Source organism: Pogona vitticeps, chromosome 5 (genome assembly GCF_051106095.1).
Source record: "Pogona vitticeps strain Pit_001003342236 chromosome 5, PviZW2.1, whole genome shotgun sequence".
Classification (NCBI taxonomy): Eukaryota; Metazoa; Chordata; class Lepidosauria; order Squamata; family Agamidae; genus Pogona; species Pogona vitticeps.
The window spans coordinates 142,415,745-142,435,828 of NC_135787.1; the positions used below are offsets into that span (position 1 = coordinate 142,415,745).

At 42.8% G+C, this 20,084-nt stretch overlaps 1 protein-coding gene across 1 annotated transcript in view; it reads right to left on the bottom strand.

Moving 5' to 3' along the window:
- The window catches only part of PPM1H (protein phosphatase, Mg2+/Mn2+ dependent 1H), a 101,538-nt gene that overhangs the window by 6,911 nt on the left and 74,543 nt on the right, over positions 1–20,084 (bottom strand). The window contains exons 6-9 of the mRNA XM_020786029.3: positions 18,261–18,379; positions 16,063–16,126; positions 13,985–14,092; positions 1,962–2,113 (exon numbers count right to left, since the gene is read on the bottom strand). Coding sequence (XP_020641688.1) covers positions 1,962–2,113; positions 13,985–14,092; positions 16,063–16,126; positions 18,261–18,379 — 443 coding nt within the window. The remainder of the gene's footprint in view (positions 1–1,961; positions 2,114–13,984; positions 14,093–16,062; positions 16,127–18,260; positions 18,380–20,084) is intronic.

The following is a 20,084-nucleotide window of genomic DNA, read 5'->3' on the forward strand; positions in this document are numbered from 1 at the left end:
AACAAACCTGTCCCCTCTCCAACATGACATCCTTTCAGATATTTAAACATAGCTATCATGTCCCCTCTCAACCTTCATTTTGTAAGGCTAAATATTCCCAAATGCCTAAGCCACTCATCGTAGGACATGGCTTCCAGACCTTTGACCATTTTGGTCACCCTCCTCTGGACACGTTCCAGGTTGTCAACATCTTTTTTGAACTGAGGTGCCCAGAACTGGACACAACAGGTGAGGTCTGACCAAAGCAGAAAAGAGATCAAATTTCCCTTGATCTAGACACTATACTCCTACTGATACATACAAAAATCGCATTGGCTTTCTTGGCAGCCACATCACACTGCTGACTCATGTTCAGCTTGTGGTCTACCAAGACTCCTAGATCCATTTCACAGGTACTGTTGTCTAGTACCTGTGAATGCAATGCTTGGTTGTATTAGGGCAGAAAGAAGAGAAGGACTCTACCATTTATACCATATTCTGACATCAAAAGAGTTTAGGAAAGGCAGGGTGATTTGCCCCGAATTAGTAAACAGCTGTTTACAGTGGGGCCTCGCTTAATGATCACCTCGTTAAATGACGAATCCGCTATAGTGATTGCAAAACTATGTTTTAATGGGAGAAAATCGCTTTATGATGATCGGTTCCCTGCTTCAGGAACCGATTTTTCGCTTAATGATGGTTTGAAAACAGCTGATCGGCGGCTCTCAAAATGGCCGTCCGCTGTGCAAAGTGGCTCCACACTGTTTTTAGGATGGATTTTTCGCAAGACAGGCACCGGAAAATGGCCGCCCTATGGAGGATCTTCGCTGGACGATTAGGTATTTAGCCCATTGGAACACATTGAGCAGTTTTCAATGCGTTTCAATTGGGTTTTTTCCCCCGCTTGACGACGATTTCGCTCTACAGCGATTTCGCTGGAATGGATTAACGTTGTCAAGCGAGGCACCACTGTATCTAAAACCTATCAAACAAAGTGTTATTTAAACTCCATATTATTTAAGCACATCAAGAGAAGGTAACAGGAACGCAGGAAGCTGTTTTATAATGAATCAGACCTTTAGACCACCCAGCCCAGTAGTGCCATGACTGGCAGCATCTTTCTTTCTTTCTTTTTTTTAATTAACTGTTACCAAACAACTATACAACAACAGGGAGAGGGAAACAATGAGATTAACAAAACACAAAACATATACACAGGGGTGAATTAGCTTTCGTACAATATCTAAAAAGCTCTTGACTTCATGACTGTGATGTAATAATCTCTAATACATTCTCTACTCATATCTGTTTCTGGGCCCAGTCGCAAAACATTTTCCAACTTTCCTTAATATATATTCTTGAGTTCTCACATAGAGTCTCTGATAAGCTATCCATTTCAGCAATATCTAATAACTTTTAAAGTAAATCCTCTTTCTACGGAGTTTCTTGCATTTTCCACCTCTGGCCCCAGATCAGACTGGCAGCATCTTTCCAGGATTTCAGCTGAGAGCCTCATCCTGGATACTAGCAATGAACATGGGACCTTCTCTTTGCCAAGCAGATCCACTATTAAGCAACAGTCCTCTCATGCAAACAGTGACACTGCCAGTCAGTGTTGACAGTACTGGGCTAGATGGCCTAAAAGTCCAATCCAGTATAATGCAGTTTCCTATGTTCCTAACTGTTATATTCTCTTGGTGCCCTTAGGTAACATGCAAATTAAGTAGCATATCCTTTCAAAATGTCTTTAAAAGCCACCTCCAGTCATACCTTATTTGTTTTTTCATCCACCCTTTCCAGCTTGAACCTACACTCAGTACCAGCATCATCTAGGAGCAAACACCTTTTCTCTACAGGGCAATCCTATCATACTGAAGGCAAGCATACTGAAGAAAGGCAATTGATATAATTACAGTATCAAGAAAGGGCTGGGCAGTCCAAAAGATATCCTGGTCAAAGAATATAAATGGCCAATGACAAACCTGTGAGGATCACCAGGGTCACAGTTTGACAGGAAGTTAGTGATAGCTTCTGCCACTTCTTCATTTAATAGGACATCCCAGAGACCATCTGTAGCTAAAATCAGCACATCATCTGGCCCGTGCTCATACTGGAGAAGGTCATATACTCTTACCTGAAAACAATATTTTAAAAAGAGAAGGAAAGGAACAACAAAAGATTTTACTGAATGGGCATCGTGAGTTTTCATTACTGGAAAAACAACCTAATGTCCTTGGCAAGTAACTTCATGTGCAAGTAAACAATGGCTTTACTGCACCCCTGCACACCTAGAAACTCTTCCCCTCAGAAAAATGCAGGAACTGGAATCTCCTAAAATAATATTCAGCCCGCAAACCTATCATGCAGGAAATGACATTACAAGCAATTCCAATCTATTTTGATAGCTTGCCCCAATTTAAGACTAGATTCCCTGCTTCAAAACCAATGCAGTGGATGGACCAACCCCTGAAAATCAGCTAATCAGCCATTTTTACCTTTTGGGGGGGGCATGGCCATAAACCCAATGTGAAATACAGGCTGAATCAGGATTGCAGAAGTGACATAACAAACCTTATAAAGTGGTGTGTGAAGAATTGTTTCCCATCTGTGGCCCCCCACCTTCAAATGTGCCAGGGCCTCCCCCAGGAGCCATATGGCTGAGCTAGATGATAGTCAAGTGAATTTACTGCCACAAGCCCTGACTGATCAGCCAGAAGCCACTGAAAGTATAAGATAAAAATCTAAGACTATACAAGTTTGGGGGTTTTTTATTGGGGGGATAGGAACAACTGAAAGTATCCTTAGTGATTAATACTAGAATATTTATCATAGTCCCATGCACAGATTTATGATATGACAAGTGCTCTCCAACATCTTGTTGACTATGGCTTCTTAGAATACACTCTAGCCAGATTACATTGAACCAGCATGAATGTGAGTCACTTTATCTATTTCCATGTGCATTTTCTAGTTGTGTTGTACTCCCAACTGTCAAACCACCTGGCTCCTTGATTTCCAAAAATGAAACTCTCAGGAGTCCTTCTAAACTACCAGCTGAGCACTTTACTAAATCTAGCAACTCTTTAAAGTAAGTAACTTCATCACAGCAAACAAGGGGAAATTATTATCTGGAGTAAGATTCAGAAACAGTACACTGTAGGAATGAGACTTCCATTTGTTCTGGACTACCAATTCCCAGGCTCCACCAAGAATTCCCCTAGGTAGAATCCTGGAAGCTGAATCCCCAAATTGTAGTTTTCTTGCATCCACATAGACCTCTGTTGCCATTGTAGTGGCTTTTCAAGGAGGAGGAATGCTTCCAGTGGCACCTGGGAGTGGTGCATGGGTTTGTGGGGCCCTCAAGGAAGCATGGGACAGGTACATACACGGCCTATTCAGCTTCTCAAAGAACTACCCATCTCATGCTCTCTTGAGGCTCCCACAGACTTTTGCACCATTGCTAAAGACTGCAGTTTCCTTCTACTCTAAAGGCCAGTATGATGGCAACAGAGGCCTGTTACATACAGCACTGATGTTACCTGTCTGTCATGGGTTTGGAGGGAAAGTTCCATCCTATGGGGAGTGGAAGGCGGGACATCAGGAGGAGGGGCTGTACTGTATATATATGTGATGCGTGTGTGGAGAAGTTTAGACGCTGGGATGTGAAGAAGCAGCAGCTGGGAAGAAGAAGCTGGTGTGGGAGTCTGTGTGTCAGACAGGGTACTACTGTGTGTCAGTACCAACCTGATAGGTTCAGGTGTCTGTATGGTTAGCCAGAACTGATAGGTTCAGGGTCTGTGCTTCAAGTTAAGGGTTCTGTGTGAACCAAACTGTATGCATGTATGAATGAGACTAAGCCACGTTACTATATCTTATTCACCTAATCATTTTATTTTCCCTGTGTGTTGTTTTAAATAAACCTTATTCTTTTATTGGTTAAAAATCCATCCCTGGTCTGTGTGACTTCTTACAGGGAATGGTTGGTGGCAGCTTAGTTAACGTGTGGCAGATCCCAGTAGGTCTGGGTTTGTCACATTGATTGGTGTCCAGTGTGTGGGATACGACTGGTCCAGTTGTCCAGTGGTACAGCAAAGCCTTGGCAAGTGTGCCCAGAGCAAGGGGGGTCTAGTCAGGGACAATCTGAGAGCACGTAGGTAATCTTCTAGGTGTACCTCACGGGGGGGGGGGGTGCGCTAGTAGAAGAACGTGTAACCTCAGATTGGGGACTAGATTAGGGAGCTCTGAGGCAACTTGTTTTGGCGGGAAAAAAGCTGAGGCAAAACTGTGAAATAGCAGTGAGCTAGCTTGTCTGCTGAGAGGCCCAGCAGAGGGGGGTAGACTCTAGCTCGCAACTGTTGCAAGTCGTGCTGAAGGACAGCAGCAATCTATAGGGAAAGCTGGTTCTGAGGCAAAAGAAAAAAAAAGTGGTCGTTTTATTTTGAGGCTTGACTTTTGAAAGCAGCCTGTTCTGAGGGGGGATTATGCCCTTGACTCGAAGCCAGATGGCAGAAATGGGTGAAGTGAAAGACCCCCAGGTAGACCAAGGTTCTGAGGAAGAATTTGGCTCAGTGCAGGGTGACAGCACGGGAGAACAGAACCCAGAGCTCAGGAAAATACTCCTAGCCCAACAGCATGAACTGAGGGTGAGGGAAATAGAGGAAAGATTAGAGAGAGAGAATGGAAAAGGAGGAAAGATTAGAGAGAGAAAGAAGGCAATTTGAGATTGAGAAAATGGAAAGAGCAGAAAGATTGGAGAGAGAGAAAATGGCGTTTGAATTAAGAAAATTGGAACTGATGAATCAGAACAATAATAACAATAGGGATTCTGAGGGAGGCCAATTGTCTAAAGCTGACCTGAAGAAATTCCCTGTGTACCACAAGGGAGATTGTCCTGAGGTGTTCTTTTCCTTAGTGGAAAGAGCGTTTGTGGACTTCTCAGTGAGGGAAACTGAGAAGATGACCATCATGCGATCTTTAATCAGTGGTAGCCTGGCTGAGGTTTATTCAGAGATGCCACAGGAACTGATGAGAGATTTTGCAGAGTTTAAAAAACTGGTGTTTGCAAGACATGGGATAAATGCGGAACAGCTGAGGCAAAGATTCAGGTCCCTCACAAAGAAACCAGAGCAGACTTTTACCCAAGTGGGGGCTCAATTGGTGAGGCTGCTAGAGAAATGGCTATCTCAGGAGGGGACAGAGACCTTTCAGCAGCTCAAAGACTTGATAGCGCTGGAACAGTTCTATTCAGTCCTGCATGAGGAACTGAAATTCCAGGTGAGGGAAAGGAAACCAAAATCTGTGGCAGAAGCAGCCGAGATCGCAGATTTTATTTACCAGATAAGAAAGCCCTTAGGTGAGGAGAAATCTGTAGGTAAACCCAAAGAAACCTACAGCAAGTACTCTCAGGGACCAGGGAAAAGCCAGCAAGGGGGAGGGGCCCATGGTGAAGGGAAGCCCTCAGACATGAAACCAAGACCTCAGATTTTGGAGGGAAAACCAAAACAAGATGAGAAAGACTCAAAATATAGCAGAAAATGTTACTTCTGTCAGGGAAAGGGCCATCTAATCTCAGAGTGTGAGAAATTAAAGCAGCTAAAAGGAATTGTGCCTCAGGATTCGAGTGGAATCAAGCCAAAAGCTGTGTTCTGTGTCCAGAAAGAGCAAGGCTCATTGTCACTGAGGGAGCCTGTTGCCATGGCTACTCAATCTGGAACAGCTACATCTGCTGATCAGGCTGAGGAAAATGGTCCTCTTGTAGAGGTCAGGCGCTGCCTACTGGTGAGAACAGATTCTCAGTTGTTTGAGACAGCAGGGGTGGACGTAGGAATACTTGGCCATCAGTATAGGGGGCTGTGGGACACTTGTTCCCAGGTGACCCTGTGCCATCCAGATATTATTCCTAGGGAGTATGTAATCCCAAATGAGAGCATGAAGGTGGCAGGGATTGAGGGGCAGGTGATCTCTCTGCCAGTAGCGGAGGTACCTGTGAACTTTCAAGGCTGGAGGGGAGTTTGGCGGCTAGCGATTTCATCGACTCTGCCAGCAGCCGTGCTCGTGGGAAATGACATGGCTGAACATGTGAAACGGGTGCTAGCGATTACACGTTCACAAGCCACCATGGGGACAGTTCAAGGGGGTAATGATGAGCCAGAGACGGAAGCAGAGGGGAGTTCAGAAGCTGTGGTGGAAACCTTAACCACAGACAGCAGATTTGGACAAGAGCAAAAGGCAGACGCCACTCTCCAAAAGTGTTTTGAACAGGTGACTGACGCCCAGCTAACACCTGAAACCCCAGTGAGATTTCTGGAGAAAAAGGGGATTTTATATAGAGAGACCCTGAGGAATATCTCAAAAGGGGGAGATGGGATCAGAAGTCAGCTGGTGGTACCTGAAAAGTATCGCCCCATGATCTTACAAAGGGGGCACTCTGACATGTTTGCTGCACACTTAGGGGTGAACAAAACACAGCAGAGAATCACACAGAATTTTTACTGGCCTGACATAGGGAAGCAGATCAGGGAGTTCTGTAAACAATGTGATGTGTGTCAAAGGCAGGGGAATAGCCGAGACAGGACCAAAGCAAAGTTGTGCCCTTTGCCTGTGATTGACACTCCGTTCAAATGCATAGGGGTGGATATTGTGGGACCTTTGCCCAAGGCCACAAAGAGGGGGAACAGGTTCATTCTCACCATAGTGGACCATGCCACGAGGTACCCTGAAGCCATACCCTTGACTAACATTGAAACTAACACAGTGGCAGATGCCTTGGTGGGGTATATGTCCAGGATGGGATTTGCCTCTGAAATAATCACAGATTTGGGCGCATCGTTCACATCAAAGCTCATGAAACGCTTATGGCAAATCTGTGGAATTAAGCACAAGGAAACCACTGCCTATCATCCTGAAAGTAATGGGTTAACTGAGAAGTTCAATGGGACTCTAATGCGCATGATTAGGGCTTACTTGGCAGAGAATCCAAACAATTGGGACCAGAAGCTGCAATCCCTTTTGTTTGCTTATCGATCAGTGCCACAAGCCAGTACCGGGTTCAGTCCATTTGAACTTTTATTTGGGAGAAGGGTGAAAGGGCCCCTTGATTTGATCAAACAAAATTGGGAGCAGATCACCCAGGATGACCCACAAGACGTTGTGACAGATATAGACTCTTTAAGGAAAGACCTAAAGAGAAACCTAGAGCTAGCAGCAGAAACCCTGCAAGCTCAAAAGGTCAGAAAGAAAGATTGGGATGACCAGGAAGGCAGGGAGAGGCACTTGAACCCAGGGGAGGGAGTGCTTTGGCCTAGGCTCTGCAAAGAGAACAAACTGCAGCTGGGTAGCCCAGAAATAAAATACTTGGGTCACATGGTAGGGGGAGGAGTGATAAAACCCCTGGAGGCCAAAATAGAAGCTGTTCGTGATTGGCCTAGACCCAACACCAAGAAAAAAGTCAAATCATTTCTTGGGTTGGTGGGCTACTACAGAAAGTTCATCCCGAGGTTTAGCGAGATTGCGGCTCCGCTGACCGATCTGACGAGGAAGAAGGCTGATGACCGCATCCCGTGGACCAGCGACTGTGAGGAGGCGTTCCAGAGGTTGAAGCAGGCGCTAATCAACTATCCAGTACTGCGTGCTCCAGACTTCGACCGGGAGTTCATCATCTACACCGATGCGTCTAACAGCGGGGTAGGAGCAGTTCTTTGCCAGGAGGATGAAAATGGTGACCAGCATCCAGTGTCCTACCTGAGTAGGAAACTCCAAAAAGGTGAGAGACATTTGGCAACCGTGGAGAAGGAGTGTTTGGCCATAGTCTACGCGATCCAGAAGGCCAAGCCTTACATCTGGGGAAGACATTTTATTCTGTGCACTGACCATTCACCACTGCAATGGTTAAAGACAATGAAAACCCACAATAGCAAACTTATGAGGTGGGCTTTAAATCTACAGGACTATGACTTTGAAGTGAAGGTGGTCAGAGGGTCAGTGAACTGTGTTGCTGACGCCTTGTCAAGAAGACCTGAAGAATGAAGACGGCGAAAGAAACATGGACTATGTATATATATTGATGACAAAAAGTTAAATGTACCTGTTTTTTGAACTTGGTTTGTATGAATAAAGGTAAATTGATGTAATGTATATGGTAAATGTTTAAATGCCTAATTGCTATGGTTAACTTAGAATGTAAGTATAAGTAAGTATGATATGGTATGTATAACTGTTGTTGTGTTTTATCCAGGTTGTTTTTTGGGAAAAAGCACCTTAGCTTTCCCCCTACAAAACAGCTTATAAAGAGGGGAGGTGTTACATACAGCACTGATGTTACCTGTCTGTCATGGGTTTGGAGGGAAAGTTCCATCCTATGGGGAGTGGAAGGCGGGACATCAGGAGGAGGGGCTGTACTGTATATATATGTGATGCGTGTGTGGAGAAGTTTAGACGCTGGGATGTGAAGAAGCAGCAGCTGGGAAGAAGAAGCTGGTGTGGGAGTCTGTGTGTCAGACAGGGTACTACTGTGTGTCAGTACCAACCTGATAGGTTCAGGTGTCTGTATGGTTAGCCAGAACTGATAGGTTCAGGGTCTGTGCTTCAAGTTAAGGGTTCTGTGTGAACCAAACTGTATGCATGTATGAATGAGACTAAGCCACGTTACTATATCTTATTCACCTAATCATTTTATTTTCCCTGTGTGTTGTTTTAAATAAACCTTATTCTTTTATTGGTTAAAAATCCATCCCTGGTCTGTGTGACTTCTTACAGGGAATGGTTGGTGGCAGCTTAGTTAACGTGTGGCAGATCCCAGTAGGTCTAAAGCTAAAGACTGCAGTTTCCTTCTACTCTAAAGGCCAGTATGATGGCAACAGAGGCCCACACAGAGATGAAAAATGCTCCTCTTTAAACTACTGTTTTGCGGCTGCAGTTCCCAGGATTCTGTCTGGGGGGGATTCCTGGCAAATAGGGAATTTTAGTTCAAAGGAAACAGAAGCCCCATACCTACAATGCACTTCATCTGTAATGCTATGTTACATAGCTGAAGCAGTCAGTGCTTCACTGATATGCTGGGAAACACATTTGGCATGGCCAAGAAAGCCATTTATCCTGTCTCATTAGTCTTCAAAATCTAGGAACTGGACATTAATACAGCAGCCTCCAAACCTGGTGGTTCCTGATGCACTGGACTACAATTCACAATCTCCTAGCCAGATGGATCTGCGACTCCAGCAGGTGCACTTCAACATTTCTAGAGGAACCAGATTTGGAAAGGCTGCTATACAGAGTACTTAGCAATCTGAATGCAATTAACTCCTACTGCAAATCTTTTAAGTACTGGAGCAAAGCAGATTTTTTTAAAAGGTGCTATGTTAATCTCTTTTATTCAGGTAGAAGATACAATTAAATACTTAGAAGCCAACCACACACATACACAACTGTTCAAAACAAGAGTGCAAAAATGGCAACCCCGCAGCTGAGGGACATACCTCATCTCCTCTAGATGCCAACAATGTACTATATAACAAAGTATTTTAACATCTGAAAACTATACAGTATAACTGCAAATAAGAAAAGATAATTTTTTGTGAAATTGTGTTTGCAAGGTTCATCAACAGATATTTAAGAAAGGAAATAGCCCTGCAGGACTTAAAAGTGTTACAGTAGCAGGTAGCATTAGGACTCAAGAGGATTAGGTTCAAATCCCCACTTGGTCATGGAAATTTACTAAGGGCAGCAATGGCAACCCACTCCTCAAATTTAACATATAACAGGCTTAGACTGTGATCCTAAAATGATCAGCTAGGGAGGAAGCCCCCGTGGGCATACTTTACCTTGGCCTAATTTACTACATAAAAGTAATATCAGGAAGCACAATGTAAAAATGTCCTCCTCTCTCTGTCTTCCTCCAGTTAAAGAGCCTATGTGCCCAGGCAGGATGAATGCAATTTTGAGTTCACCAGAGGTAGAGGGGATAGAGGTACAGTGGTGCCTCGCATAACGTTTTTAATTGGTTCAAAAAAAAAAAACCTTATGCGAAAAAAACTTTATGCGAAACACCATTTCCCATAGGAATGCATTGGAAACCGGTTAATCCATTCCAATAGGCACGGATTGGCGTCCTTAAGCGAAAAAACCCATAGGAAACATTGTTAAACGATACAATGTTTCCTCCACTGGAATGTATTGAAGCCGACTCAATACATTTCAATGGCTTTGCGAAGTCAATTTTTGCAAATTTAAGTGTGTCATAAAAGGGTCAAAAATGGTTTTAAATGCTTGGATTAGCTTCTGCACCCTCTAAAACGGATGCAAAAGTTAATTTGGCTTTGATCTGACTTTTCGTTAATTTATGGTGAATTTTTTCCCCCCAACTTTTGACAGCTGTCAAAATCTGACAGCTCCATTGTTTCCTATGGGGGAGAAAAAAATTCACAAAAAATTAACGAAAAGTCAGATCAATGCCAAATTAAGTATGCACATATTTTAGAAGGTGCACTAACGATTCCAAGCATTTAAAACCGTTTTTCAACATGTTAAGACACTTTTGTAATTGAAAAAATGAACATCGTTAAGTGAAGCAGGGGACCTAAAACCAAAAACGTTAAGCGAAGCATGGTCCCAAAATCGTTATGTGAAAATCGCCCATAGGGAAAAACGTTATACGAAGCACAATCTGACTCTGAAAAAATAAATGTTAAGCGAAAAAAACGTTAAACGAAGCAAACGTTATGCGAGGCACCACTGTATTATATTGACATCGTCTAACAAGAACCATTTTTTGGTCTGCCTCACGCTTCTCTCATTATACCCTGTAATAATATGCAGACACCAAGGACTTAAGATCTGCTTACTTTTACTTCCATCCTCCTGCTGCTTATGTCTAATAGCTTGCTTGATGAAGAGATAATATTTTTGAAAGTTTGCACATTTTCATGTCTCTTTGGTTGGCCTATAAGATGGAATTTGCTTGTTCCAACACTGCTATCACTTTTTTTGTTTACTTTTCTTTTCCTTTTTTGGCCAATACAGTGAGACAGTCTTCCAAGTAAATGGACAGAATTTATAAAGACCGTAATGACAGGACCTTTTGGAGGTCAGAAATTCAAATACACACCTTGGTAGCACCTTAACATTCATTAGGCATCCTGAAAGACTATGATAACGTGCTCTCTATGGAGGAACAGCATCTAGTGTGGCTGAGGAGGCCAATTTGAGAGTGACAATCCCTTCCACACTGAAGACGACTACAATCTGTCCCCTGTCCAGCTCCCTAGTTTTGCTGGTTTCGGGACTGCCTCTCTGCCTCGGCCTCCTGGACAAGAGTCTCTTCAAATTGGGAGAGGCCATGATGCAATGCCTGCTCCAGGCTGAACGCTCAGATGTCAGGGTTTCCCATCTGTTGAGGTCCATTCCTAAGGCCTTCAGATCCCACTTGCAGGTGTCCTTGAATTGCATCTGTGGTCTCTCTCTCGGGTGATTTCCCTACATCTGCATACAGTAGATCCTTTGGAATCCGACCATCAGCCATTCTCACAACATGCCCAAGCCAATGTAGACGTCCCTGTTTCAGTAACGTATATATGCTAAAAATTCCAGCTCGTTCTAGGACTACTGTATTTGGAACTTCGTCCTGCCAGGTGATGCCAAAAATGCGTTGGAGGCAACACATATGGAAGGTGTTCAGCTTCCTCTCCTGCCATGCGCAAAGGGTCCAGGACTCACTGCAGTACAGGAGTGTGCTCAGGACACAGGCTCTATAGACCAGGATCTTGGTATATGTCATTAGCTTCTTATTGAGCCATACTCTCTTTGTGAGTCTAGAGAACATGGTAGCTGCTTTGCCAATGCGCTTATCCAGCTCAACATCTAGAGAGAGTGTGTCAGAGATCTTCAGCCAAGGTACACAAAGTCATGAACAACCTCCAATTCATGTGTGGAGATGGTAATAGAGGGAGGTGAGTCCACGCCCTGGCCCATGACTTGTGTTTTCTTCAGGCTGATTGTTAGTCCAAAGTCTTGGTGGGCCTTGCTAAAACGATTCATGAGTTGTTGGAGGTCTTCAGCAGAGTGGGCAACAATGGCTGCATCATCGGCGAAGACAAATTCCCGTATGTATTTCAGTTGGACTTTGGTCCTCGATCTCAGTCTAGAGAGATTAAAGAGCTTTCCGTCTGATCTAGTCCGGAGATAGACACATTCTGTTGCACTTCCAAAGGCATGCTTCAGCATGACAGAAAAAGGACCCCAAAAAGGATTGGTGCAAGGACACAGCCCTGTTTCACTCAGCTTTGGATGTCAAAGGGATCTGATGTTGAGCCATCAAAAACTACAGTGCCTTTCATTCCCTCATGGAAGGACCTGATGATGTTGAGATGGACATCCAATCTTGGGATGTATTTTAAAAAGGCCATCCCTGCTAACCAAATCAAAGGCCTTTGTGAGATCTATGAAGGCCACAAAGAGTGGCTGTTGTTGTTCCCTGCATTTCTCCTGCAACTGTCTGAGGGAGAATACCATGTAAGTTGTGAAAGCTATTAGCTCAAAATCCACACTGTGATTCTGGATAGACTCTGTCTGCAAGCACCTGGAGCCTCTTCAGCACAACACGGGCAAGCAGCTTCCCTACAGTGCTAAGAAGAGAGATGCCACGGTAGTTATTGCAGTCACCCCTGTCTCCTTTGTTTTTGTACAATGTGATGATGTTTGCATCCTTCATGTCCTGTAGTACTCCACCTTCCCTCCAGCAAAGACGAAAGACTTCATACAGTTCGGTGGTGATGATCTCTTTACAGAACTTCAACACTTCAACAGGGATGTTATCCTTTCCAGGTGCCTTGCCGGCACCTGTTAAGGTTGGTTCGCTGTCCAACTCTTCCAAGACAGGCAGGCACTCAATGCTATTTAATGCTTCTTCAGTTACTACATTCTCTCTGGAATATAGCTCAGAGTAGTGCTGCACCCAGTGTTCCATCTGCAGTGCTCGGTCCTGGATGATCACACGTGTAGCAGACTTCAAGGGAGCAGATTTCTTCTGTATTGGACCTAAAGCCTGCTTGATACCGTCATACATTCCTTTGATGTTACCTGTGCCCGCTGCTATCTGTATCTGAGAGCAGAGCTGAAGCCAATAATTGTTGGAACATCTCCTGGCAGCCTGTTGGACTTGGCTATGAGCAGCTTGAAGAGCTTGCAAGTTGTACTCGCTAGGACAAGCTTTGTATGCTGCTAGAGCCCTCTTATCCTCGATGGTTGGCATCAGCTCCTCTGAATGGACTTCGAACCAGTCGGCTATCTTTTTGGTCTTCTTGCCAAAGGTGGACAAGGCAGTGTTATACACAGCGTTCTTGAAGTGTCCCCATCGTTCAGGTGCATTTGCATCAGCCGGACCTGGAAGGGTTTCCTCAAGCACTTGGGCAAATTCCTCCACTTTTCTTTAACAACACACATGAATATTATCATGCTATTAGATAGAAGCAGAGAATTGTTTGGCCACACCTGCTGTAATCTCTCACCAGTAACTATACTGCTATGATTGGTGGGAATTACAGGCCTAAGACATCTGGAGGGCCACAGCCGCCCCATGCCTCTGGCAACTCACAAAGCAATGAGACTTCCTTATTTTCTATTTCATATTCAAGCTACGACTGCAACCGTTTTTCAGAGGCACCCACACCCAGACAGTTTGCCACTATGGCACTTCTCCCATTCCACACACACAAACTGACTAGCAGTGGAATAGCAATCCCTTCCATGCCCAAGGTCAACAGGTCACTACAAGGGACAAGACAGGGTGTGTGGAGCCCACAACTCTTAACAGTGGGAGATGAAGAACAATCAGTCATTGATAATGCAGCATGTGCTAGCTGAGATGACTGTTTCAGTCTGCTTCACTTGCTGGCTCTTACTATTTCTTACAGGGATTTTCTATAGAATACTCCCAAGCGATGCTCCATTGAGATTTTTTTTTTAAAGTTTAAAAGCCCCAGCCTGCCCCCATTAGGAAATGTGACTATTTTACCTCCGGTGATGAGGACAAAAATGGCTTGATGTAGATGTTTGAGTCATGCACCTTCAAGTCATGATCTCCAAGTCCTCTTGTAACCCCAATTGTTGCCATGACACGGGCCTAGGAACAAGAAGAGATACCATAAGGACCTAAGAAATATGCTCAGTAACAAATTCCACCAGGACAAAAATCATCACCTCCATTAAAACTTTTTCATCCTACTAAGTCTTAACCCAAAGGAGACCAGATGTTGTTATCAATTGTGACCCAAACTCTTCGACATGCAATATTACCCTGGTAAGAGTTCCAGGAAACCATATTTCTCATTTATTCCTTTCCCAGGCTGTTTGCAAAGCCACCACAATAGGAGTGAACTGTGGTGTAGAAGTCTGGCAGGGAAGGGAGAGAGGCATTCATCCTATCTTAGGGAGATCTCCCATTTCTCCTTGAACCCTAAAAAGTGTCTAAAACAGGGGTAAGCAGATCACAATCTACAGGTAGAGCTCTGGGTGATTTGCAGAAGAATCTCAGAATGGCAAGAATTTCTAACTCCTCAAACTGTTCCCCAATAAGCACAAATAAAAACATTTCCCCCGTAGCCCAGTAAAGTTGATTACTGAAAACCATGGGACAAAACCTTATGTGAAAGAACCAGTCAACTAAACAAAATTCCTCAGTCAAGCATACTGTCAAAATTACACCTTAGCATACATATGCCTGCCTGGGCCACTATTTTGCACCTAATTTTGGCTGGTGGATTTCAGGGTTCTCCTCAAAAATGAGTATCCTACTAGCCCAATCTCCCGCCACTTGATCTAAAGGAGGGATGGGCAGCGCCCAGAGCTCTATGGTCACACTCCTGGACCTTCCACGAACATTTTTTAAAAAATTGGGACTCCCCTTTGTGCCTTCTAATGGACAAAAAACTTTTTTTTTAAAAAAAATGGGGAGAGTCAGGGGTCCCGAGGAGCCGTCAAAACAAGGTAAAATTGTCCCCACTGCCCCAGAAGATGCAAGAGTACTTTTACAGCATTCTTTTCCAAACAAAGAAATGGGTGGTGGGGGTGTGAGTGGAGATGCTGGAAGCCACACATTGCCCACCCTGATCCAAACAGAGGCAGGAATTATCCTTTGAAAAACACTGCAGAGAAATTCATAGTACAATCAAACACCCCTTATCCCACTAGAAGCTCCTGTAACATGCTGTGATGTGTTCAAGATCCCTTAGCAACCTAGGTTAAGCCTTCGCTAGATATAATATGATTCCTGTGGCTGTTTATAAAAGGTAGACACTCCCAAAATGCCTCAAAAATATAAAGAAAAATAATAACAATAACAAGATGTTTAAGCAAATAAGGAATAATTTCAAGATAAATTTGAACACCAACACACACCCCCAACAAAATGTACAAATAAGACAGAGCAGGTTTCAGCTCTGCATATCTAAAGACAGGGAATATTACAAAATTAAAATAAGCAGTCAAAACAAGGGAGAAGAACTGCTGAGAAACAGATTGAGCATACCAAATGCCAGCATTCTTGACAGCTCAGTGTCCTTATCGATCCTATAACTTCTATCAGGTTTGCCAGAGTCAGTGTTAATTAATGATCTTGTTCTTCATAATTATGCATTTCGTAACACATACCTACTTGATAGAGTTCAGCCTCTTCTGCACATTCCGGCTAAGAAACATCCTCAAGCAGACTGAAAACTGTACTCAGTGGAAACTAAACCAACTTTATGCCTTTTGCCTTCAATCGGCTTACCAGGATACATTTAAATTGCTACTGAACTACAGGAAATCTAAATGACTACCATGTAAGTCCTGGTTGTTTGAAACAAAAGCAGAAGAATTAAATTTACTAGTAAATAATTTAGAGGCAGCATGTAGAGATTTATCAGAGACACAAGATTCTTTCAAACTGTCAGAATAATGAAATAAAGAGACAGAGAGGATAAAACACTGGACAGCTTGGAGCGAAATTGAATGGTAAACAGAATAAAGGGTTTTTTTGTTTGTTTTTTTGTGGGTTTTTTGTGGTTTTTTTGTTTTGTTTTGTTTTTGAAAAGACAGAACTCTTATTCCCACCTTCTTCCCTTCTCCATATATAAGGGGAAATTTCAAGTCATCCTCTTCAATGGTCTTGTATGCCCTGTGGGAGGATACACAATATTATATACAGGTTGGACTCCATTGTGGGTCTGGAGGTAGTATTTGTTGCATGTTTATCTATGCTTCATCGTCACAATGCGCTCTTAGATTCTCACCCTCATCTCACCCCCCCTCCCCACTGCCGCCTGTAACCATTTTCAGAGGGATAACAGTGTTCATCTCTGGTGACACTGATACATTATATACCTGACATTATATATCTGCAACCCCCAAAAGCTTGTGTCATAATAACGCTGGTTATTCTTTACAGTGCAGCAAGACTCTTTGTACCCTCGCCGCTGGAGACTGGGTCATTTGAACAGCAATAGTTTAAACGAAGAACATGCAGATTTATACATGTTTTAATAGTGCATAGAAAAGTAAGTTAGAACAACATCCTGATTATGAAAATAGCATGTTGCTTGCATGAAAGAACAGAATTACATTATTGTTAGTTGTGAGAAGCAGCAGGTTTTGTAAATAAAGCAAGAAACTTTTTAAACAACTCTGATTCATTTTGTAGATTCAAGAGTCTCTGTAAACTACCATGAATGCATAAAGATCATCTTTAATCCTGAAAAATAGCACTCAACTGTCCCCATTAAATCATTAGTCTCTTTAAAAGTAGTTGAATTAATCAGGATAATCAACAGGAACAACTAAGAAATTATTGTGGTTCTTCACAGTCCTCTGGGATAGCCAGAGTAAAGTCGGGCTAAATTCTAAAGCACAGCTACTGAAACTACTTACTACAGTTTATTTAGGGACAGGCTAAAGTTCAATGCATAGACTTTAGATCACAACAACCAGAATCTCTTAACGGGACTCTAGGAGCTATAGTGCCCCCCAAAAGGCAATTTTCCAGGTTCTATGTATCACGACACACCTCTGATTTTAACTTAACAGCTACTATATAGAGAGATTTCATTGGCTGCTCATGTAATTTGAAAACAAGGCACACTCAGACAGAAACACAGAAAGCCAGACGTCTGTTCACTGCTCTTAGTACCCCAGAGTCAAATTGCCAGAGAAAACTTAGTCTGAAAAAAACACTTGCAAGAAAAGGATAAATCAACTCACTGGCACTGACTGACAGGTTATCTCAGATGCAGAAAAGAGCACTGCCTCAAGATTATCCCTAATGAGGGTTATCAGTTAAATTGTTTTTAAGGAGGGGGGGCAGTGGAGGGTAAAGCCTAACATTTCTGTAAGAGGATGTCTGTGCTTGATTTAATAAATCCATTTACGTTAAAGAGGTGGGGAGGAGGCAGTGCAGGTCTGGTGCTGTCTTCATAAAGTATAATTTTGCATTTCTCAATCTATTTATCCCTTTCCCTGCCAGACTGCCTGGCTGGGTTGCCAAAGGACACTGAACAGACCTATGTAGAATATGAGGATGTCCATAACTACAATGATCTGTGGAACACAACTTGTGAGTTAGAAGCAGCAAAGCTCACGTGAGAGTCGGCAGCTTTGAAAGTAGTTGAAAAGTAGATTCAAGAAAAAGTAAAGGTTAAACCACACAATTTTAAAACACACACACAACAACAACAACAAAAACCAAGGAGAAGATTAAAATATAGATTCTTTTAAAAATCAGCGAGTCAAAGGCCTGGTCTGTGTGAGGAGGGAAAATAGCCATTTCAAACAGACTGGTTACATTCCAGGAAGGCAGAAAACACTGACTGTAAAAGAACACTGCAGGTGTTTGCGTCTTCTTCCTTTTGGCCTGGGAGGTGGCATGTCTACTGTTTGCCCAGAGGATGCCAGGCAGCCCTTTTGGGTTTTTAATACAAAAGCTCTCACACAACAGAAATATATGATGCTAACTGAATTTCATGACACTAAAATCTCACAGAACTTAACCAGTTAATACTAGTTCAGGAAAATTCCTCTACAGTGGTATTGGCCTTTCAAGAGGACTGCAAACCAATTTAGGTCTCTTTCAGTTACAAGATCCCATCTAAAGTAGTTGATAAAATGTCATCTCAATGTCATCTCTGCTAATCAAAGCAGCACTTTGAGCCTGTGAGCCCTGGTTCTACTACCTCATTGGTAGTAATCAGCAATTGGATCTTTGGCTGTATTTTTTTTAAAGAGTGCTTCCCAGTGTTAAAAAGGGGGTGTATTCTTACCATCCAGTCATGTTGAAGTCTCTGTAAAGCATTCTTTTTCCAATTTCTTTGCGTTGAACCCTTCTTGGGAACTCCAAATGTGTAAACTCATTTCCAAGCAAGTGGGGCTGCATATATGCCTATAGGTTTATAAAAAGAAAAAGAGTACTAAAGGCTCTTCCATTTTTATTTTCAGAATTAATTCGGTATATGGGCTAATTAGAAGCAAACTGCCAATTTAAAATATTTCCAGAAGTTCCTAATTATAAGTCATCATTCTTCTCCCATGTCCATTCCACTGAATTTAAAAAAAAAACTCCAAACGCAGAACTGTTAGACATCTGCCAATTGTTGCTGAAGACAATTTGTTTGTTTACAGATTTTGTATCAGACCACATTCTGTGCTATCAACATCATGTGCATCTTTTCTGCCATATTGCATCACTTTGGCACCAATGTGCATTTCCACAGGTTGCACATGCACCAGCCTTACAAACTGTCAGTGCCACCAGGATTCCAGTCAGTGTTGACCAGTTTATGAGAGAGGAAGGGAGCCTGTAATCAGTCCCGTTTGACACCTCACTCACTCTCATACACACATGGACAAATCCAATGAATGCAATACAACAGAAAAGTAACAATATCTAATCCAACTCTGTGCATCCCTAACTACATGCTAACTCGTCAGCTCTGGAAACTGCAGTACAAAGCATAACTTGTCCAAACTCTGGGCCATTACAGATACTTCTGAGAATCTCACAAGCAGGGCATGAGAGCAATAATTATTCTTGCCATTTGCTTAAATCCAGCTCAGTGATCTGCTTGAACACTGTAAACAACGAACGACTGAGTTTTCTCACCCTTCTACCCATCCACCCCATCCCTTTTTGCTGTTATCTTTTAAAGTCTAAGTTCCTGGACAGAGACTTAGTCATGATCTTTGGTAGCACACAAGAAACATTATTGTATCAAAAGACAAGTGAAACCACACACAAATAGCTAAAACCTGGAGAGAAATGACCATGATTTTAAACCAAGTATCAAACCTTGGGGATGTGGTACTGACTCAGACCTGGTGATTTTTAAGGTCTGTAGCCCTAGAGGGCAATTCATTTGCTAGTACTGAAAGGAGACTATGTGTTCTTTTTGAACGTGCTAGGAGTGTCTCTCTAATGTATTTTCACGCTTCTGATATCTTCCCTGCATTTTCTTTGAACATGATATCCATAACTCAAGCACATTTGCCACATACGGTGATGAAGTAAACAAGTGAAGGTAAAAAGAAAAGTCAGGGGAAATGACTGAAACCAAACTGGATGCTGCTTTCATATCCAACCTTAAAGGAGCTCAAAACAGGAATGGGGGCGCAAGGAAGAGATCCGCTCAGCCCATGTTTTAATCTCTGCTATCTTTCAGTAATGCCCTGTCCCAAGATGCTCATTAAAATCACATTTAATTTAAATTGCAAAAAAAACTGTTTTTAAACATAGACAGAAAAAAATAAGTATTACACTTCCTTTTTACTTATTGTGATGAATATGAATAGAAAACAGTTCCCCCCCCCTCTGAAATAGTCTATACTCTGGCAAAGTACCTAATGACAATAGAATGTGAATACTGACAAATGTATGCTCTTGCCCCATCCCAGTCTTCTTCCTGCTCACATAGCCAGCTAAGTGATGTTTTACTCATAGCAAGCATTTTTAAGAAAGGAAAAACCATCAATCCTTGACAAGCCTCAACTCATCAGCCTTTGGACACAGAGGAAGAGGGCAGAAATGGCAACGAGCTGGCTTTAAATGGAGGCTATAGAGAGACGAGAACCAACTGGTTTGCAGCATCAGC